General features: G+C 42.6%; 2 protein-coding genes across 4 annotated transcripts; both read right to left on the bottom strand.

The window, feature by feature from the left end:
- Positions 1 to 666: 666 nt before the first annotated feature.
- On the bottom strand, positions 667 to 9,177 carry rnf208 (ring finger protein 208). Its single transcript, XM_070988503.1, has 2 exons — positions 8,279 to 9,177; positions 667 to 2,899 (listed from the first exon to the last, which is right to left on the bottom strand). The coding sequence occupies exon 2, from the start codon at positions 1,826 to 1,828 to the stop codon at positions 1,052 to 1,054; it is 777 nt and encodes a 258-aa protein (XP_070844604.1). The 5' UTR covers positions 1,829 to 2,899; positions 8,279 to 9,177; the 3' UTR covers positions 667 to 1,051.
- A 6,808-nt stretch (positions 9,178 to 15,985) lies between these two features.
- Positions 15,986 to 21,405, bottom strand: slc5a1 (solute carrier family 5 member 1). Of its 3 annotated transcripts, none has more exons than XM_070988670.1 (12): positions 21,351 to 21,405; positions 20,963 to 21,067; positions 20,748 to 20,853; positions 20,183 to 20,263; positions 19,833 to 20,041; positions 19,139 to 19,274; positions 18,869 to 18,976; positions 18,614 to 18,764; positions 18,348 to 18,516; positions 16,544 to 16,759; positions 16,283 to 16,406; positions 15,986 to 16,200 (listed from the first exon to the last, which is right to left on the bottom strand). In XM_070988670.1, the coding sequence occupies exons 2-12, from the start codon at positions 21,056 to 21,058 to the stop codon at positions 15,986 to 15,988; spliced, it is 1,611 nt and encodes a 536-aa protein (XP_070844771.1). In that variant the 5' UTR covers positions 21,059 to 21,067; positions 21,351 to 21,405. The 3 variants fall into 3 exon arrangements, with proteins under 3 accessions (XP_070844771.1, XP_070844770.1, XP_070844772.1); XM_070988669.1 differs by having other exon boundaries at positions 16,301 to 16,406; XM_070988671.1 differs by having other exon boundaries at positions 15,986 to 16,255; positions 16,338 to 16,406.
- Between the last annotated feature and the right edge of the window lie 1,012 nt (positions 21,406 to 22,417).

The following is a 22,417-nucleotide window of genomic DNA, read 5'->3' as shown; positions in this document are numbered from 1 at the left end:
TCAACACCCAAATGCTGCATGTCCGCATGTGGAGAAACAATCTGATATGAAAATGTATCTGAGGAGGAAAATATGACTTATTTGGGGCGGCACTAATGATTATGTTGATGTCAGTTTAGCTCCACTTATAATCACTTTACAATGACCTGAAAGTAGTTAATCCTCACATTCGAAATATTGGATCCAGTGAACCTTATTATTATTGCTTGATAAATGGCTTAAACAATTCATTACTTATCAAACTTCCTGATGAGGAATTTTCAGTTGATTCACTAATGGATGTATTGAGTAATTAAATGAATGGATGAATTAATAGGTCATACTGAAAGATTTTTAACGGGGTTTCTGAGGGAGTTAAGGGTATTTGTAAGGGCTACATATATCTTAAAAGAGTTAATGAACAATGAACAACAAACACCCTTAAACTGTGTAGAAAACCCATTCAAAAATACTTCAATATAACAATGATATGACAATATTATAACAACAATAATGCATTGCAACACATTATTTATCCATTATCTATCCCCTGAAATCTACATCAGTGCTTAAAGCAAAAATAAATAAAGTACTCAGTTTAAATCTAAATAAGACAAGGACAGCCAAATTTCTGCAGCCAGGTCCTTTCTGCAGCTTGATGGATAACAAGTGCAGGCCACACACGTAACTTTTATCATTTATTGAATCTTTATTCACCTAGGTTGGGGGGATAGACCTCCCCTGGCATTCCCATGTAAAGAGATGTCAATGACAAACACATCCAACCAAACAAGAGAGGGTGAATAGGGTTCCAGTCCATACATAAAATACATTTATTTACTATTTATTGAACCACCGGCATCCATTAGTCCCACACAGCATCCATCTGTGCTATTAAATATATAGAGATAACATCTGTGGAGGGATTTATTTACTGTATGTGTGTGTGTGTGTGCGTGTGTGTGTGTGTGTGGGGGGGGGGTTGGCAGAGAGAGGGGAGAGCTTATAGACGAAAAGAGTGGTGGTGGGCGGGGCGGCAGCGTCGAGTCATGCCTGCAGTGTCCCCCCTTGTCTACATGATGCCACAGGAGGACAAGGGGTTGGCGATCTGGCAGGTGCAGGCTGACTGGCAGTATTGGCGCACAGTCTGGTAGCAGCTGCGGTCGGCATCCCCGCCCCACTGCACGGGCCCGTTGGGGTCAGAGGGCAAGCGGCTCAGGATGCTGGTGTTGATGGCCAGAGCAGCCAGGCCATAGTCAGTGAACAGCACTGTCTCACGCCGACACGTGGGGCAGGAGATGAACTTGTACTTGGGACAGGACTCGTAGAGGATCTGCAGGCACTCCTCACACACTGAGTGCAGGCAGGAGAGGATGCGCGGGCGCTTGCCGGCGAAGTTGTAGGTGTGACCGCAGGTGGGGCAGTCCAGGGGCTCGCACGGCATGACTGGTCCCGAGGAGGAGGAGGAGGAGGTGGAGGAGGAGGTGGAGGAGGAGCGCAGCACGTACTGGTTGACTATGACGTCTTCCATCTTGTAGTGGAACTGGTGGTAGCAGATTTCGTTGGCACTGGTTTTGCGCTGCGCCAGGAAGCTCTGCTCCCTGCGCGTCACGGGGGCCACGGGGGACACCATAGGCCGGGGGGAGCCTGTCATGTCCAGGGCCAGGTCGCTGCAGGCCTGGTTGACGATGATTTCGCCTTCACCTCCCCCGTCCCACGCCACTCTGGGGGGCGGGGCATAGCGTGGCTGGGTGACAGGCACGGGGCACTCTCTGGGGAACTTCTCCGACTGGATGATCTTGACGGTGTCCATGGGGATGGTGACGGGCTGACGCCTGAGGCAGGACATTCGCACGTTTTTGGAGGCGGAAGAGAGAGGGGCTGTGGCTCTTATCAGCGCTGGACACCCCTGCCTGGTTCTGGGCAAGGGGAAAAGAATTGAGCTCTTTCTCTCAAGTCAGCCATTCGAGGGGACATGGGGACGGATGGTTGTCTCCATGTTTCCCTCAGATATCCCCCCTCGGGTGGGCGCTTGTGTGAGCCTGAGTCTTTATGAAGGGAAGACAGATAGAGGAGCTCAGCCAAAGCACCGCAATCTGCAGCTCTTATTCTGTCACTGCTGATATGTACAGATGATTTAACAGTCCAGCTTACAGTATCTGACCAGTGTTGACTATTTAAAGGTAGTTTTTTTTCGTTGTTTTAAGTCACCTATGCTGATGTTCCTGTGCTCTGTCTGATGGCTATTAGCAGAATATTCACACACAAGGACAGTTAGTACTTTAGCACAAAGATATGTTCTCACTCAGTGATAACACTATTAAATAATCTCATATGCACACGGATGCTCACATATATACATACAGTACAGGTTGGTGGATATCTGCATTCAGAGTCGGGGGTGGGGGTTGAGTTCAGGCAGTTCAGAAAGGTCCAAGAGGTATTGTCTTGAACTATATCCTGTGGCCTGCCAAGGAAACGTTTGCCTTCTCAAACTAGCCCTTACATGTGTTCCTTGCCTAAACGTCCGCTTCACTTCCTGTTGTTGGCTGCCAGTTTGTTACGCACCGACTTGAGTGCGTGAGAAAGAAAGAACAACCTCCAGTCTTTGTCTCTGCTCTTGGTCCACTTTGGTCAGGTGACCCTGTGTGACCCTCTAGGTGGCTTGTTGATAAGAAAGAGGGAGGAGGTCTTTTATAAGGAGGTGTCCTATAATGTTTTGTTGGAATGACTCCTTCAAGCTCCAAGGCTCCTGAATTCCTCAGAGGTGGGAGTGAAGGGTTTTTATTTTGGACTTTCGGGGAGTCCTCCCAGCTGAGCAGAAGATGTGATAACAGTCTGAAGAATGCCTCTGTGCTTGTCTCCCTTTTCAGTGTCTCAGACTCTTAACGTCACCTCAGGATTCCTTTGGTCCATCTACCTGTGGAAACGGAGAAAAGATTTAGAAAATACATGCATTTCTGCTCTGATAAACACACTGTGTGTAAGATTGAATGAGTTTTAGTGACATATAATATGAACAGTCGAACAGCAGCAGAATGAACAGAACAAGTTCTCTTAAAACATTTTTTGCTATTTTTATTGTGTTTCACAGACAGACTTTGAAGCTCACATGCGTCTTTGAAATGTTATATTTCTGTTTATGACTGATTGGATTTTTTTTTAAACTTGCAAAGAATCAACAGTAAAATCTACTGTAGCCGCATGAAGATCAGTTTTCATCAGGCGGCGGCTGCCAGGGTGGCTCACGTGGAGGAAGAAAACCTTTTGTCCTATTTCCTTTTTCATCTTGGCCTCGGCCCAGGTGTGTCTCTTTTAAGACGGAGATAATTATCATGTTGCCACACGCTCCGGGGCACGGCACAATACAGAGAGTCTTCTGACTGCATGCAATCAGTTGGAAGATTATGTTGATATGTGGTGCACTTAAGCGTAAGAAATAGAAGCCCAGCAAACCAACTGCATGTCTGAAGCCTGTGATGAGGGTGATTCAGATCATTTAATTAATAAGTGGCGTTGGTGGTGTTGTGCCAGACTGCATTACATTCAAAGGTGTTTCTAAAATTAAAAATACCTCTCAGCGTAATATAGGCCAGTACACCACCTTTAACTGTGACCTCAATCATAAACACATCATTAACCTTACTTAGTTATTCTCTCAACATCATTCCATTTGTTTAGCATCAGAACACAGATTTGTTTTATTTGGTGTGTTTAAGACGCACAGATGCATCAAAATTTGGACTTGGAAGTAGGACTTTAGAAATACTGAAGTAAAGAGACCAAGTGCCCCCCTACACCTCCCACCAGCACACGGATAAGTTTCACCAGACACCAGAGACATTTCCTGCTCTGAGCAGGTGATTGTGACACATGTTGTGGTTCTGCTCTTGTCATATTTCCTGCTTTCTATCAGCATCATCTTTTGAGTTGCGTCAGTTGGACTCGAACATGTGTGGGAACAGGTTACAGTCCCCCCCTACGGAGCGTTTGTGTCATACTGTGTGTGGGTTTGTGAAAAAGAACAAGTGCATGGATGAAAATTTTTAGTTTGACCAAAACAATAGCTGCCAAACAGCAGAGGAGGGATGATGACACATCGTTCATTCTCTGCACGGCTGTCAACAGCGATGATTCATTACAGCAAAGAAAAAAAAGCTGAGCAGAGGAGGTGACCTACATGGCGAGGAAGAGTGAGAGAGAGGAGAGGGAGCGCAGCTCTGGTTCTGGCTTCTATTTATGGTTTGTTTATCTGTGTACCTCTCAGTGGTTTCCTGCCCCCAACCCCTGCTGAAGATTCACACCGAATGACAGAGATGTACCTTACAGGCGGAAGTGCTCTAGCAAATAAATTTCACGTGATGCAGCGAGCCATATTGGGCAAACAGGCAGACGTTTGCTTCTCCCCTTTATCCTTTCTCAATTAATCTGTTGACATGTTTAAGCACCCCACACTGAAACACACAGGGCTGTTAGCCAGAGTCACTCACAATCTCACCCAATGTGTTCCTCCAGCACTGCAGCGCTGCAACGCGTCTCCCAAAATAGCTTCTGTTTCTCTCTCATCCTCTTTCAAATGCAGTATGCCTTCATGCACGTTTAATAAAGATAGTGATACATTTAGGGGTCGTTGCTTTGTGCTTTTAGAACATATCTATGCAAGAATTTTCCCAAACAGGCATCATAAAAGTGAATATGAGGCTAGAAGGAAATTTTGTATAAAATCATTAAAAATGTAACGGTTAATAATTGCTCAGGCTGTAAGATCAAGAAGAAGACAGTTTGCCTTCAGCACAGTATTATGATGACCAAAAAAAAAAATAAATCATGGTTTGAATCATAATTTTGCTCCTTTTAGACTCCTTTTAAAGTCCTACTTGGATTCAGACAACGTTTAACAATTGAAAAATTTGGCCCCTTTTGTCAAATAATAAAAAAAAATGTCTCACAAAACACATTTTGTATTCATCACAGTTGAAGGTATCAAACATTTAACATTTTTCTATTAGTGACTGAACTCAGAAATAATACCAGCAGCATCAATTTTAAATGATGCCCTATATGACACTGGAGGATGCTTTAGTATATTGATGTGTCTCATCTCTATACAAGGTTGAGTTTAGGCCTGAATTTTGAATTTGATTCAAACTATAGCAAATTAATTAGAGGTCCACTGAATACCAGAAAATGTGGTATTTTTTTAGACTCAAACAGCGATGTTGGTTTTGGCCTCAAAAATCCAGTATCAGTTGAACTATAGTTTCAAATTCAAATAATCAGCTTCCTCTTTCACGGGTGCTGTATATGTCTGGACTCATTTTGTGGATATAAACAGCTTGTGGAAACATGTCTGCTTGGCGGTAGCAGGGGTCAAGTTGATAAAGCATCCAGGCTGCATGAGGAGCCTTTAAGCCTGGGGGAGACGAAGCAGCTAAAATTACCCTCTAATTTGGTGACAGTGCTATGAAAAGGGCTGATAACTGATGCAGCCTGCCTGCTGATGGGCCAGCTTTGGCGCAGCCTCTTCCTAATCGACAGAGCCCTCTCCGATTATGTAAGGAGCTCATCTCCGACCCAGCCACCATATTAACACAGTGCTGCAGCTCTCCCACAGTCTTGACATTGAGTGTGTGCCTCTGTGTCTGTGTGTGTGTGTGTGTGTGTGTGTGTGTGTGTGTGTGTGTGTGTGTGTGTGTGTATACACAGCTCTCGATCCTCTCCCTGCAGAGGAATTATTACACTAATGAAATCATGGCAGGCATTTGACCTCGTCATCACAAGCAAGAGGAGGAAGAGGAGAGCTGACCACAGAGATGTCAGAGGAGTCTGTCTCAGCAGCAAATTCCTTATACCATTAACCACATACAGAGCTGAATACACATAAAGTCACACACACATACCCGAGAACATTCTTACTCTCAGACAACTCCCCATCACGTACATGGCACCACCCTTTACATTCCAGTGGACACACAAACAAACAGATAACAGATATGAGCCACTGAAAAGAATATTTTTAAACGTGCATATCATACGAGATTTATCTCTGACTGATGAAACTGACACTAACACACACCTGAGGGGAGAGAAAACACACATAGCTCCACACGCCTAGAACATTCCTATCCTCTCACACTCCCACTAGGTTTCTTCATCTCTCTCTCTCTCTCTCACACACACACACACACACACACACACACACACACACACACACACACACACACACACACACACACACACACACACTGACAGCTCAGGTCCTCATGATAAAACAGGATAGATTCCACCTGTGCAGATCGGAGAGCAGGAGAAGGTCACCGTGTTCTGAATGAGTCATAGAGACCCTGCATCAGTCTGTCTCCCTGCCTGTCTCTCTCTCTTTTTCTCAATGAAAATCTGTCTATCTATCAGTCCCTCCCTCTTGCTGTCCATCCATCCATCAGTCCATCTATGTGAGCAGTCTGTTGGCGTGGACAGAACAGACGGTCCAGGTCTTTGTGCCCCTACACTACATACCAGCAGTATGTCAGGTATGCCAGCTATGTTGAGATGTATATCCACATTCATGCCTCGGCTGGTAAAAAACATCGCCACGTCTCTCCTTGGACCTGTGTGGGACATTATGCTGTTATTTTGATTACATAACATGTTATGACCTTAGCGTGATGTGAGGACAAATCCCCAGATTTACTGTATGTTTGCTGGCTGCTGCTTCTCTCTGGAAATCTTGTGGGGATTCAGTGAAATATTGTGAATGATTTATATACAGGAGGACTTGCTTCTGTGGCATATTTTCCAATTTGACAAGTATATTAAGTGGGGTGCTGTATAAATGCTGATGACAGATGAGGCTTGGTGTGTTGTTTTATGTCCCTTATGTTTGTTACAGCCCTATTATATAAAACTTGAAATGCCAAGATTTCATTTCTGCATAATAAGTATTTAGATTTCATTCGTTTCTCAATGGGCTTTTGTTTACAATTGTTTTCTGAATAAATGAATGAATTTCATTCACATATAACACACAGTAGGTTGAATGTAATTTAAATACCAAAATTTAAATACAAAATTTAAATATTTCTCCCAGGATTCAGATATAGATATAATGTTTGGATCTATTTCTCGTATTACATTCAGTCCATCAAGCTGTAATTGCATGCAATTATTCCACAGGTCACTGTATGATGGCAGTCTGAAGTTTGTGTTTTTGTATGGGCAGAAAGCGCTTAGTGGGTATGTGGGGAGATGTTGTTTTTAATAATTCAGCCCGCTGTCATTCATGGCAGACATCGGCCATTTTGCCTCGCAATTCATTACAGCCAAGTGCTCTTTGTTCTCGTCTGTGTAGCTCCCACTGCAACATGGTAGAGCTGCACACAGGCAGAAAAATAAGAGCAATAACCATCATCGCTCTGCCTGACACGGACCTCATCGAAGATTTATGAGGGAAAGGTTCAGCAAACGTCCAGCTCTTCAATAACAGCGCTGCCTTGATTGATAAAGGTGATTGATTTTTCTTTTTAGGAGCCTGTCTCAGCACAGGGTTAAGGTGGACGGCGTTATTGATGAGCTGATGAGCAGAGACTCAGGCGGGACAGTGAGATAGAGGTAAGGTGGCCAAAATATTTGGACTGTGTGCGATGGAGCAGCTTTAGCATGTGGGAGGGGTGTGTGTTCAGGAGCAGTTATGCAATCGCAGCATGGTGTACCCAGCACTCTCACTGCAGCGCCAATGTATGGCCAATATGGAGATGCCTTAGCGCTGCTGACAGCTACAGAACAGGCCGTTCTGCCCTGTCCCTATCAACCCCCAACCCCCTCCTCCTGCCCCCACAATCTGTCTGTCTGTCTGTCTGTGCAGAGGTCTGTGAAATGTCATAACCACTGGAGACATGACACTCTGGAGATACCATCTACACCCAAACTCACACATCCTCACGTTCTTCGACATGGATTCTAATCACTGTTCGTGGCCGATGCAGATAAGTAGGTGTGCAATGTTTGCTCTGTGCATATATGTGGCTCCAGTCATGCATCCGTGTGTGTGCGTGCGTGTCTGCAAAATGAACGGCCATGATGCAACAACCATGTAAACCCCAGCTTAACGTAACAAAGCAAATGGCAAAGACCACCTCGGTCTAATTGATTCCTGCGCAGAGAGCTAAAAAAGAAACTCAGTCACAGAGGAGCCCCACCTCACACATTTGAAACATACAGGAATAAACTATGAAGATCAGCCCACAGAAAAGCCTCAGTATATTCTCAATCAAACACATGCAAAGCCCTTTCTCATCCTCACCTGTCTGCCTACGCACTTGTCTTGTTCCAGTCCTTTCTCGCCTCCTCGCTCCTGTTCCAGTTGTTGGTGTTGACGTTGCTGATGCTGCTCTGTGAGGATAAAACCAAGCCGCTCAGTCTCTTTGTTCAGTGGATGTCTCACCAGAGGGCGGATGCTCTCTCCTGTCCATTTGATTCAAGCAGGATGAACGACAAGCAGCAGCAGCAGCAGGGGCGGGAAAACATGGAGGAGATGTAAGATGGAGGAAGCCGTTTCAAGGTGGATGCGTCATGTCTCAGGCAGCTTGCGTCGAGCTCTGCATCCCTCGATCCTCTCCTCCTCTCCTCTCTGGCACCTTTGTCCTTCACTCTCCCACCGCTGCTCCTTCTCTGTGCGAGGAGAACTGTGCCTCTCCTTCTGGTCCCTCTTTCTCCATCCCTCTACCCCAGCCTCTCAAATTATTCAGCTTATTCTGGGCAGTGACATGAGCTTCTGCACTGTGTTTCTCAGCATGTGCGTCCCCTTCCCTTCCTTTCTTTCTTTCTTTCGTCTGGTCTTCAGGTAAAACTCCTCTCCTCCCTCATTCCCTCTCCTCTGCTGTTGTCTCTCCTCTTGTCTCAGCTGCCGCTCATTACTCCGCTTTCTCCTTCTCCGTCTGCTCCACTCAGTGCGCCTCACAGTCACACATGCGCAGTGTTTTCACACATACATGCACACTCACACTCTCCCTCTGTGCCTCTGGCTTCCTCCTTATGCATGTGGCTTGTTTTGCCTGCCCACCTCCCCCATCTGTCTCTCTATCTCTCTCTCTCTCTCTCTCTCTCTCTCTCTCTCTCACACACACACACACACACACACACACACACACACACTCCCTCTCTTTCTCTCTCGTTGCTCTCTCTCGCTGCAGCACACACTGCAGTGCCTCTGCAGGCAGGATCACGTTTTCTAGTTGCCAGAGAAAATATTCCAGCCAATGAGGAACGTTAACAATATTACCCACCCTCCCCGACCCCCCGTCTAACACGCACATCGATACACATACACACATAAACACAGATGTACATTTATGCACACACCCATCTGAGATATGAAGGCTTTGCGCTGACAGCCACGAATCATACTCTATGTACAACATTAATACTCACATACGTATGGTTAAATATGCCAGTCAGGCACAAAGGCAATACAGGAAGCTCGTGCACACAGATCTAATCTAGGCAGTGCAGTAGATCTGAGAAAGCAAAACAAAGCAGAAATTCACTTGCAAATTAACTTTCTATCAGGCTGCTGACAGGAAGCTTTGGAAAAACAGGTCCATCACACTCAACACTGACCGCATGTATCTCATTCATGGCTGCAGAAATAAGATTCCTAAAAGCAGGGCCTCAAAGCAAAAATGTTAACACGGCAAAGAGGTGCCATTTGTGTTCTCTCCCCTTTAGGACTTTGAAACCTTTGAAACGGCTGTTTCTATAAAATTCACCCAGAAACTTGAAGGCAGCATCTTAAGCTCCCGCCACAGATCTGCACATCCAGTGATGTTACATAACAAGGATTTTAATACATTTTGCGTCTGCTCAAGCCTTCATGCTGACCAATAAATAATCCTCAGATCAAAGTGGAGAGAAAAAAGATGATTTGATTTTTCAATCACTTTAAGAGGGTTATGGTTACATAATACGGGCATCAAATCCATAATGTAATGAGAGGAAATAGATCAGCAAGTCACAACGGAACATCTGAACACCAAATAACTAAAATGAGTTTTAGCAGTAAGTGCTGTGTAAACGTGTTCTTCTGTAGTTCTCCGAAATGCAGGTTTGAGGAAGATCCACTCTATGTGCTCAACACCTGACTGAAGCAATACAAGTTCCTCAAACAACTAGTTTGTGGGCAATTTTCTGTTATATTTGGGTATCTCTCGTTTCTTTTACCCAGCACTCTTTTTTAGGCCACTGAATGTGCATGTCATGTTCAAATGTTTGGTCATTTTGTTTAACATTTAACAGCCTAAACTGTTGCACACTATAATGCAGATGTAAGCAGATATGCATTATTGTATTTGTGAATTACCACCTCTGATCTCTCTATAAGTGGATACTGATGCTGTGCAAATACTGCACATCAATAAGCAATTAAAATGTCTTTTTAGGTGCTTACCACTGTATTATACTCAATATCTATATTCTGCAGATAATTAGTAAATATGGGAGGTCTTACAAATATTAAAAATTAAAATTCATTGACCACATTATAGTAACTAATTCCAGACAGTAATGCTGCTTTACTTCAACATTTTGCAGTTATATTCCGTTTTGAAGGCTTACCAGAAGTTTGATGGAGGATTGATGTCGATTTCGTGGACAGACTGGCCAAAGGTGTAACTTTATTAGCTTGGCACCATATCCTGGACGTGTTGGGAGAAATAGACAGACTCAATAAGTTCATAATTAATAGGATTAATTACATGCCATGAATCCCCTGGTTTTGTTCAGACTTGGAGGGTTTATGAACCCTGTGACTTCATGGTGATTCCTGGACTCTAGAGCTGCTAAGCTAATGTTAAAATAGCTTACCCAAACAGTAATGCTACACTAGCTGTTCAGTAGATTACCTCCAACTGTAACGTTAAGCTAATCGTTAAGTGAAAACTTCCGTGATGTAACGCTAACATTAGCTGTTCAGTAAATACATCTAACTGTAATGCTACGCCAGCATTTCAGTAAATACCTCCAACTGTAATGTTAAACTAATTGTTCAGTAAAAACTTTCAACTGTAATGTAACGCTAACATTAGCTGTTCAGTAAATACCTCTAACTGTAATGCTACGCTAGCTGTTTAGCCCATACTGTTACCTCTAACTCTAATGTTATGCCAGCTGTTTAGTATACCTTACCTTTAACTGTAATGTTAAGCCAGTTGTTCAGTAAATACCCCCAACTGTGATGTCAGGCTCGATGTTCAATCAGTAAATGTCCTTAACTGTTATATTACGCTAGCTCTTCAGTAAATACTTCCAACTGTAACATTAAGCTAGCTGTTCAGTAAAACCCCATAACTGTAATGTTAAGCTAGCTGTGGTAGGTGGTTAAGGTAGATTTACTTTTGAACTAGTTTGCAAAGGATTACAACTACTGATCGTCTTCATTTAATCTGGTGATTATTTTCTCCATTAATCGATTGATCATTTGGTTTGTAAAAATTCAGAAAATAGTGAGAAACACCAGTCACCCAGAGCCCAAAGCAAGCAGATTGTAGTGCTTGTTTTGTCCAACCAACAGTCCAAATCTCAGCATTATTAAGAATAAATTAGATAATTTAAAAGAAAAGCAGTAAACCCTCAACTGTGAAGCTGTTTGTATGAAAAAAATTGTTTAAAAAAAAAAAAAAGATTTGACAATCAAAAGATAATCAAAATGGTGACATTTTCTGTCAATTAATCAACTGATCAATCAACTAATCCTGTAAACTGTACTTCTATAAACTGTATTAACAGTGTAATCTGTAACAAAATGTATTTTATAGGCGCTTTGTGTGTTTTGCATGCAAAAATCTGCATTTGTAAAGTAACTAGTCAAATCATAATCAAATAATTGTCAAATAATTTTAATGGATATTTCCTTTTAAAATGTAGTGGAGAAAAAGAAGAAAGTGGCATAAAAAGAAGACAGTCAAGTAAAGTGCAAGTACCTCAGATTTGTATTACACAGCATTTGATTAAACGTGCCAAGTTACATGCCCCCCCTGGTCAACACTGCCATTGAATAAATAAGCATGAGTCAGAGGTAACATACTGGTAATCATTAATTGCAGGTTATCACTCATAAAGTCAGCTAATCTGCTTTTGAATAACTGCTTAGGTGTGGTTTGATCAGGTTTCATTGATAGCGGTCTGGCAACATGAGCAAACAGCTCCACAACTGTCATCACGCTTACTGGAAATGCTGGAGTACAACTAGTGGAAAACCAAGGTTTTCACAACATAAGAGATACAAAAAGCACTTGAAGTCCTAACTGTTGTGGTTTTAAAATGCTGTCAATATGAACTTTTCATATATGTTGGGATCAAAACACGACAAAAATTTCGATTATGGCCAAGTGAAATTAACTAGCCATAAACTAAGGTTTATGGTGAAGTCAAGGTGTTTTCTCCTTCAGAATTTCCCCACTGCAGCCGTCAGAGGTGCAGTTCAGAGACAGGTCACCTCCAGTATTTGTATACTTGATATTTTGTTTAGCTGTAATCTGGCATTGAATGAGGCACAGAGGCTTTTGCAGACCTAAACTAAGACCACCTTATGCAATATCATAGCTACATTTATTTGTACTGTACATTTTGCATTAGTTAAAATGTTAATCTGCATTTTGTTATGCAGCTTTTTCCTGTGTGCAGTGAGAATCAAGTTGAATCTAATCTAATACATTTGGAAATGCCAAAATGAAATCAACTATATGTGCAAAACTGTACTGTGCTCCAGTGTATGGTAAGCTTCGGCCACCAGTTTCTCCAAACCCACCAGATCTGATCTGGGCATGATGAATGGACTCCAAGCAGCAGATGTTGCCTCAGGAGACTTTCCAAATAGAGCTGGTACAGACACATGACACATGTGACAATAATCTCTGAATACTTGTACCTGAGGTTTGATGGCTGATACGTCATGTTAAAGATCAACTAACTCCAGCCTAAATAGCTTCCACAGAACAATGACATAAGCAGTTTAAATGTTGTCAATGTCCTGCATGGATTGATTGTAGTATCTTGTCCTCTGTAATGAGGCCCTCGTGCCACTAGGAGGCCACTGTGACAAGCCAAGCCAAGCAGACCAATCTCATTACATCACCACTATCATAAATAAACACAATAATGTGCATCTGTACAGATTCATGAAAGCTAACATATTAGTTCTGAAGCAAATATTACCTTTTTGAAGCTTACATTTTGAGACTGATTGTTAATTTTTCAAATCACATGTGAAGCCTGAAGTTTGTGAAGTGTGTTCTGGCTAATAAAAACTAAGGTTTGGCTATGAATATTTGGCTTGTGTATGTGGATGATCACATATGCTGCACATTAAGCACGGACGTATTTGTCTTTTACCCTTATACCCTTTAACCTTATAAAATGATTTGGATGTCATATTTTGAAAGATATTACATATCGAAATCACCTCAAATTGGCTGCTGTGGCCATTTGACCGTCTTTATCTGACTGGGCCAAGTACACAGGCTCCATAGTTATCAGCAGCCTGGGTTAACGAAGCCTAGAATGAATTTACAGTACATAAAATAAAGACAATGATTTCTTCAATGCTTTCATTTTATTTAGGCTCTTCTTCTAACTGTTACACAAGGCTATCTATCACAATCCACCCAGTCTTTGTTTGCAGTTTTCAAAGAAATGAAAGTATGTCTTGTCTCTTCATGGCTCATCACTGGGGTTAAAAGTGGCTGACAGATGGCGCTTGGGTTCCAGCACTGAAACGCCTCCTCTGACGGCTGACCTTTGACTGTGGATTGTTACACTTAGTCACCAAGCACGCCAGCAGATTCACTGCCAGGCTTATGATTCAAAAGTTATGAAGTTGATATACGGCTTGTGGAGAATTAGGCAGCAATAAAAGAGATGAAACTACAGAGGACAAAGAATGCTAGTCTGAATCAGAGATCGTGAATCATCCAAGACTGATGCGCATAGTCAAGGTCTGCACTACTGCTTAGTGCACATTAACCACAGAGTTAGTGATAAGAGTGAGATAATGCATGTGAATATCAATGATTCACAAGTCTAATGATAAATTCAAAAGGGATGTGCGTTTGTCATTCAGCATTTATTTACTTGATACATGACAGATATAATTTACTACGACAAGAGCTGATTTTACCAACATTTTAACTTGCAATAAAATAAACAGCAAACCAGTAGCTTCCATTGTCAGCAGGAACAACAGTGAACCAGCAGAGGGAAGCACAGAGTGTCAGATAGCCCTCTGTGGAATTCATGTCCCTCCTTCCCTCAGATGCTTTTATTCATTAACACCTAAAACAACATACAGTAAAGGGCATTGATTAAACAGATGACAGCACTCATGGACTTTGAGCACACGTGATGAGGAAAAACAAGGTGTAGGTAGAATGAGGTAGCACATACAGGAATTTTAAAGTCTTCCTATTACAGACAAGTTACTGGCATTTTGCTTCTCTAGTTAGCTCATAAACATGCTGATTATTTTAAACGAGATGCTCTAATTTACATAGCCACCCTTGCCCTCTCTCATCATGCTCACAATCACAAAAGCAACAGTAAAGGAAAAGAAGAAAACTTGCAGGGAACAATGGAAAACCCACACAGCACCGGGGTTCAGGACATCTCATCTCATCTCATCTTCCACTGCTTATCCGGGGTTGGGTCGGGGGGGTGGGGGGAGTGGGGCAACAGCTTCAGCAGGGGACCCCAAACTTCCCTTTTCCCGGGCCACATTAACCAGCTCTGACTGGGGGATCCCGAGGCATTCCCAGGCCAGTGTGGAGATATAATCTCTCCACCTAGTCCTGGGCCTTTCCTGTGGTCTCCTCCCAGCTGGATGTGCCTGGAACACCTCCCTGGGGAGGCACCCAGGGGGCATCCTTACCAGATGCCCCCTGGGGAGGCGCCCAGGGGGCATCCTTACCAGATGCCCGAACCACCTCAACTGGCTCCTTTCAATGCAAAGGAGCAGCGGCTCTACTCCGAGTCCCTCACGGATGACTGAGCTTCTCACCCTGAAACCCAGGACAATGTGCAGCAAATACATGTGCTAATATACAGCTGCTGATTTGCTAGTTATTGATGGTTAGGGTAAGCCTAACCTTACTTTGTGACTGGGTGTATTTTCAGCAGCACCGATGCTACTGAACAATCATAGAAATATCAGAAATATTATGGGAATACTACAGAGTGTCTCTATGATCCTCTCGCTCCTCCGTGCTGTGGCACATTGGTACTTGTGAGTTTGATCATGAAGATGACACGACTTTATACAGCAGAGTTCGAGTGTAGAATTCAGTATTTTTAGTATATGGTTTAGGGAATATTACAGATCCAAGACAAAACTGACAGAGGGGTGGGACTGAGGGAAAAAGGCGTTTGCTACTTCAGTACCATGGACAGCAGCATGAATTTATCAATACACAGCACAGTCAGGCTGTGGATATTTCAAAGCCACGGTCAGGGCCACAGATTCTCACACAGACCTCAGTCAGATAAAAGATCAGTGAGTCAGACTAGACTAACGTATTCAACTAACTTTCTGCGTCTAGGGGATGAAGAGGAAGGTTAACAATGGGGATGCATTTTGGCAAACCCTGTCATTCCCACTAAAATTGCCTGCTATAAATATTTATGCACAATATTAACATGTTTTAAGTGTAAGACGTGTTATCATATTACAATATTGTTTTGCTGTAAAACATAACCAAAAAAAAAAAAAAAAAAAAAAAATCATATATCAGCTTTTCAGGTGTGAGACAGTCAAATACATTAGAAAAATAGATGTTATGCCTTGGAGGAATTCAGTAGCCATGCACAATTGTACAATATGTATGGTTATAATTATGCAGTATAGAAAGTTCTTCAAGTGCATGTCTTATTTTAGAGAGTATAAATTACATCCATATCCTGTCCATCCAATCCACTTAAATATAGATTATAGTATCCAAGAGCAATCAGGCTCAGTTGAGTTTCTTTAAGCGAAATAGCCATGACAGAAAACAGCCACACACAGGAGGATGATGGCATTGATGTTGACGACGTTCCTCCATAGAGGCACCTCTGTGGTGTCTGTGAGCTTCTTCTGCAGCGCCTCCTGCTCTTCTGCACTCAGCTTTGGGCCTTTTTTCTGCTCCAGGCCACAGAAGCACATCACTGCTTTCTTGAAGAAGCTTGGCTCATCCTCGGGTTCTGTGACCGAAGACACAACGGAGATGAAGAAAATCTGTTCGTGAGTATGTACACTCTTGAATGCATCTATTTATGTGTATACTGTGTGTGTGTTGATTACCGTCTATGCTCATGCTGTTGGAATCTTGCTGATCAACCCAGTCATCCTGTTCAATGTCCACTCTCTCCGCTGTAGAGTTCCTCAAGCTCCAGCACAGTCGATACAGCTAGACAAACAAAACAACACACAGGTTTGAACTGATTATTTCTGAATTTGGTGATTGCTTTGTCTTCAGTCTGCAGTGAGTGGTCATGTTTTAGAAATTAATGATTTATCCAGCTTCATCTCACAACGCCCACGTACATGCTTGTCGTCGATCGGTTTGGTCATGAGAGAGACGCTCAGGATGATGATACAGGAGACAACAAACAGGATGATGGAGAAGTAGAGGTAATGGACTCCACATATGATGGTGGGACAGGCACTGGGGTGGACACAGCTGCCTGTGCCATAAGCAAACTCAGCAATCATCCTGGACAGGCCGATGGCCAGGCCAATCATGAGGCCGTAAAAAGCACCCTGAGGAAAGAAAAAGTAGGGAAAATTGTCATTTTAGATTATAACATTTGATTTAGCAAGACGAAGAGTCTAGAGTCATGCTAGGAGCTCTGTGAGGCTCTATGTTGGTGGTGCTTTGGGCTAATGTAAATGCTAACACTGGCATGGCAACATGCCCACAATGACAGTGCTTACATGGTGATTCGTGTCATGTTTACTCTGTCCACCATCTTATATATCGGCATGCCAGCATTTGCAAATTAGCAGTAAACACAAAGTACATCTGAGGCTCATGGGAATGGCAGTTATTTTGTCACAAACTAAAGCAATGGGCGACATAAAATGACCTGATGATGGAGCTAGGTGAAAAGTTAAGGCATCACCAAATTTTATGATAATCTATCCAATAGTTCTTGAGCTATTTCACTCAAAACCACAAATTTCAACCTGCTGGAGGTGCTGGGATGAAAAGATGAAAAGTCAGTAGGCCTATTCCTCTGGGGACTGTGAACATGTCTGTAAAATTTCATGACAATCCACCCAATAGTTGTTGAGATACTTCAGTCTGGATCAAAGTGGTGGACCGACCAACCCACCCACCCAACATTGCCATCCCTGGAGCCATGCTGCGAACATGGATAAAAGGAGATTGCATCTATTCTTGCAAAGTATGGTAAGGAGGTTGCATTTAATGCTCTGCGCTTGAGGATGCGTCCCTAAATAAATCCAAACAGCATGTAATGGAATCTGTCGGGCCACAGAACCACCGCTGAAAATGTCGAGCAGCATCCAGCAAACACACACAACAAAGATAAGAGATATACAAAATGCAGATTGCAAGACAAGATATGACAAATGTGATTAACAATGGTGGGGGAAGCTGGAGAAATGAGCTGAGGCAGTACTAGCAGCAGCAGTGTGAGTTTGTCAGGTTATAAAAACCTCCTCACTGACTTGTCTCAATGTGAATGATAATTGTTTGAATCTGCTGCTAACTGACACTGATCAGCTGATAGCATGCATAACCTGTGTTATGCCTAAGCTAATGCCACAATCATGAAAGCAGGAATCATATCAGTAAGGGGGGGTTGGAGTTCACACCACACCAGCTCACATAACACATGTCCATGTTATTCAACATGCTTTATGGTTGGAAGGCACAAGTTACACAAGGGGTCAAAGGAAGCAGTAAAAAGACAGAAGCTACCAATGACCCTTGGAGAGTCATTTCTTAAGATGTTTATGATGGACTGCATTTAACCACATACAAGAGTTCTCTTCTCAGGCCCAGGCATGGCAATATATATCAGTCTGTCAGTTGACTCAGACTGAAATATCTCAACAACTATTTAGATGGCTTCATGGCTGCATGTTAACATGCTAAACTAAGACTGTTAGCACAGTAAACTTTCTACCTGCTTAACATCATCAATTAGCATTGTCACTATGAGCATGTTAGCATGCTGATGTTACCACATAACAGTTCATAGAGCTGTGAGCATGTCTGTACACTCATGAAACTCTCTGAGACTTGTTTATATTGAACAATCAGAAGACTGTACTTAAACTGAAATGTGTACATGTAGAGATAATTGCTGTAGAAACTCACAGATTCATTGACACGTTTGCAGAAGATGGCAAGCATGAAGACGGCTGCAATAGGTGGTGTGAGGTAGCTGGTGATGGACTGGATGTAATCAAAGAGCTGACCACTCTGGGCTGACTGCACCACAGGGATCCATGCTATGCTCACAGCAATCAGGACCAAGATAAACAGTCTGCACACAGTCAAAAACGCACATGTGGAGATAGTGAGGCACATATGAAATCTTGTAATCAGAAATCATATCAAACTGAACCCCAGACGTGTTTTACCTGCCGGCAATCATGAGTTCCTTCTCAGTGGCTGTGCGCCGAACCTTAGTGTAAATGTCCATTGTGAAGAGTGTACTAGCGCTGTTGAAGATGGAGGTAAGTGAGCTCATCAGAGAGGCCAGCATCACTGATAACATAAGACCTCGTAGGCCTAAAATAGATAGAATAACAGATTAAAATGGTGGAAGATATCCTGGAGCAAAAAGCTGTTGTTTGCATTCTCAGCTTAGGAGACAAAGGTCTTTAGCTACCCACCATTGGGCATGAGATCCACCACCATTATTGGATAAGCAATGTTGGTGCAACCTACAGTGGCCCCGCAGTATTCCAAACATTTATCTGGCTCCACACATGCCACCTCATCTGAATGAAATGAGTAAGATCAGCAGAAGGTTAAGAAATATTCAAACCGACCATTATGTCTGTGGTAAGATGTGCATGAGGCACCATTGTGCTTTCAGTCACTGAGCTGGCTTCAGCCGAAACCAGTCACATTTTAAACTTTAGAAACCATAAATCACTCACTAGTATAGAGGATCCTGCTGATCATGCCAGGAAAAACCATGAGGAACATGGGCAGCAGCTTCAGGTAGCCACATAAGATACAGCCTGCCTTAACGTGAGATAAATTCTTGCCTGAGAGGCAGCGCTGGACAATCACCTACAGTAAAACAACATGTCACAGATGGGAAAAGATCAGTTGTGCCATGATACAGCCAATGGTAAATGGGATATTAATGCATGGAAAAATGGTTGTAGTGGATATTCTCTCTATTTCAGGTTCAAGTCAAAATGTTAGTGGGGTCTTTGTAACATTAGGCCAAAGAAGCCAATCGTATATGCTTGCTGTTAAGCATTCTCTCCTGTTAACTGAACAAGGATAACTTAGGCTGACCATAATGTGTTTATGTGTGCTTGATGTCAACACCATCTCATTCATCACAGAGATCCAGCTTTAGTCTGCCCGTTAATCTTATCTCAGTCTCTGAGAGTGCATTAAGGTCTAAAAGCATGTCTGTCCTCTTAAAACAGGGCCCCTCAGGTCGCTTGAGTGAGTCTGGCAAAACAGGAAGATAAAGGTACATAACTGTGTGTACAAATGTGTGGCAATCCATTCTGTGTGTGTATTGATGGCCACAAATTGTTGCTAGACTTTTCTAATAGCTGCCATTGAGTCAGAACAAGTATCCCAGTGGTGCTGCTCATTTGCTTGACTGACCTGGTCAGTGCACCAGTACCAAGTCGCCTGAATGGTGAGTCCAAACACAAGGCCAGGCCATGGCAGGTCTCCTGTAACTGCATCCCTAAAAAGATGGAAGGAGTCTGCCCGAGGCTCGTAACAGTTCGCACTGATGTTGACCGTGTCAGTAGGGATGGCCTCCATGTATTTCTGCTGGAAGCTTTCATAGCCTCCCACCTTATCGAAAGCTGAGGACATGTGTACAAGTTAGACTAACTTACAGTCATTTTCACTATAATAATTTGATGTCACAAACAGGATTAGTATTAACACAACAACTTGCAAAAAAAGATGGGATAGGGATTAAAAACAGGAAAAAAACATATTACCAAAGCCCATAAGGATGAATGATCCAACAACCATGATGATGGTCTGTAAGGTGTCTGTGTAGATCACTGCAGCCAAGCCACCTGAGATACAATATGTGACATTACACATATTAAATTTTTCATTAAAACCAACACATATTTATCACCATTAATGTACATAACTGGACTGATTATAGATAATAAAATCAAATTAACTTTGTACATGAGCCAGTTCATCACGCCAAATTGGATGTTCAGTGTTTAGCTTTGTTATGTAAATGCTCTTTCACTGCTGATCCTGTCGAGCTAAAGTTCAGAATCCCATTATTACAAAACAGCAGCAGAAGGCCACTTTGTCCTTATCGCAGTTTATGGGTAATTGACCACAATAACACACCACAGATAAACTAGCCAGGAGGAGTGTGTGTGTGTGTCTGTGTGTGCCTGCATGTCTACATATGGCCCTGCGAGGACTTTACCTCCCATCATGGTGCCATTTACACTGTAAATTAGATAAGACCTCTGACTTTAGAGTGATCTGTGAGTTTAGTGGAAAAGGAAGTGAATGCATCCTGAGTGGACAGACCTGTGACAGTGTATAGTGCAGTGATCAAAAGTAGTATAATAACAGCAAGATAGATATTCAATCCCATAGCCTGGTTGATAAAAATGGCGCCAGAGAACATGTCTGCCTGAGTGGAGACAAGAGGAGAAAACCCATCATGTTAATTAATAATGCACAACACTGGCACAGTGTTGAAATATCACTGAGGGTTAAGATGTGGCATCGCTGTGACTTACTGAGATCTTGGTGAAAACATACAGGAAGAGGGACAGCACAGAGAGATAGATGCGAATACGCTGTCCTCCAAACCTCTTCTTCAGGTACTCGGGCATGGTGACCACCTAAACACAGCCATAATAAATGAGATTTTTTTTTTTTTTTTTACATACTTGCTTTTCTCCTCTAATGCTGCTGTTTTTATAACCTCCCACTCCTGTTTTTTGCTGGGATAAATAAATCATGCATTGCAACAAACACCTTCAGTCTGCCTTTAAAGATATATGCATATTAGGAACTCAGTGATTAAAATGTAAATTAAGATATACCATAAGTTTACAGTGGTTATGAATGCATAGTTCAAATGAATATGTGTATATGTAAGATTGGCCTATGTGTTCTGTTTACCCCAGCTTTGATGTAGATAGGCACAAAGAGCCATCCCAGAATGACGACCACAATAAGAGCCTGGAACACACAAAAATATGAGGATACGATAAAGAACTGATGCCACCAGTTACTGAAAAAGGATAAAGATAAAGCTGACTTCTGTTGCCGGTCAGTGTCATTCCATCCGTAATCTACAGACTTATCAGCTCACCTGACAGAGATAATATCTGTGTCACAGTTTAGAAATAACATTTGTGTAAGAAGTGATAAATGTCTAGTTAGCACATCAGACATGAATACTCACATTCCATTCAAATCCACCGATGGCTATCCCTGAAGCTGCAGCGGTCCCAGCGATTCCTACGAAGTGGCCACTGCCGATGTTGCTGGCAAAGAGTGAAGCTCCGATCTGTGGAGTGCATAGTTACACGTTTAAATAATATGCATGCGACTTCTTGCAACTTTTTGGGAATGTGTTTGACACCAAGGAATGCGTTGAACTGATATCAAAGAAGATGAATTTGTTTGCACTGAAGATTCCAGCTGACTTTCTTTGGTACAACACGTGTCATGTAATAGATAAGAAAGACATTTTTACACACTTAATTAGTCTTATAAAACCTGATTATCATGCTCATCATCATATCATCATCATATCAAGTGCCTAAATTATGGCACACTGCATCACATTTTATAATAACAATTAGTACAAAACAATAAAAAAAGTTGTTAGTCAGCATTTGCCTCTGCCTGTCATAATGCCCCTCAGTTCTGTAAGACTTGACAGAGTTTAATTTCAATAAGCATGAAATGAGACTTTTTGTCTTCTTCTGTGCTGTAAGATACCCACCGGCCACCACACCATACTCCTCCCTGCAAGGAAGAAACCACCGACAGTGGCTCGGTTGGTGCGAACCATAGCCTGGAACAGGAGAAGGGCACGTTTAAAAAAATCTATAAATGCATTTGTGCAAAACACGAGCACACTCTCTATTTCAACAGTCAGTGCGTATTTGTTAATGATTGTGTTTCATTTTGTATACAGCTGCGGCAGAAAATAACTCAACAACTGCCCATAGATTAAT

This window comes from Chaetodon trifascialis, chromosome 20 (assembly GCF_039877785.1).
Source record: "Chaetodon trifascialis isolate fChaTrf1 chromosome 20, fChaTrf1.hap1, whole genome shotgun sequence".
In the NCBI taxonomy this organism is placed as follows: Eukaryota; Metazoa; Chordata; class Actinopteri; order Chaetodontiformes; family Chaetodontidae; genus Chaetodon; species Chaetodon trifascialis.
This window is presented reverse-complemented; position numbering and strand designations above follow the sequence as displayed.

Coding starts and splice junctions, on each gene's coding strand:
- rnf208 (XM_070988503.1), bottom strand. CDS start 1,828: ATGTCCTGCCTCAGGCGTCAGCCCGTCACCATCCCCATGGACACCGTC.
- slc5a1 (XM_070988670.1), bottom strand. CDS start 21,058: ATGCCCGAGTACCTGAAGAAGAGGTTTGGAGGACAGCGTATTCGCATC. Junction 20,264..20,747: donor TGCACTATACACTGTCACAG/GTCTGTCCACTC, acceptor ATTGTATCTCAG/GTGGCTTGGCTGCAGTGATC. Junction 18,765..18,868: donor GGTGGATCTCATGCCCAATG/GTGGGTAGCTAA, acceptor TATCTATTTTAG/GCCTACGAGGTCTTATGTTA.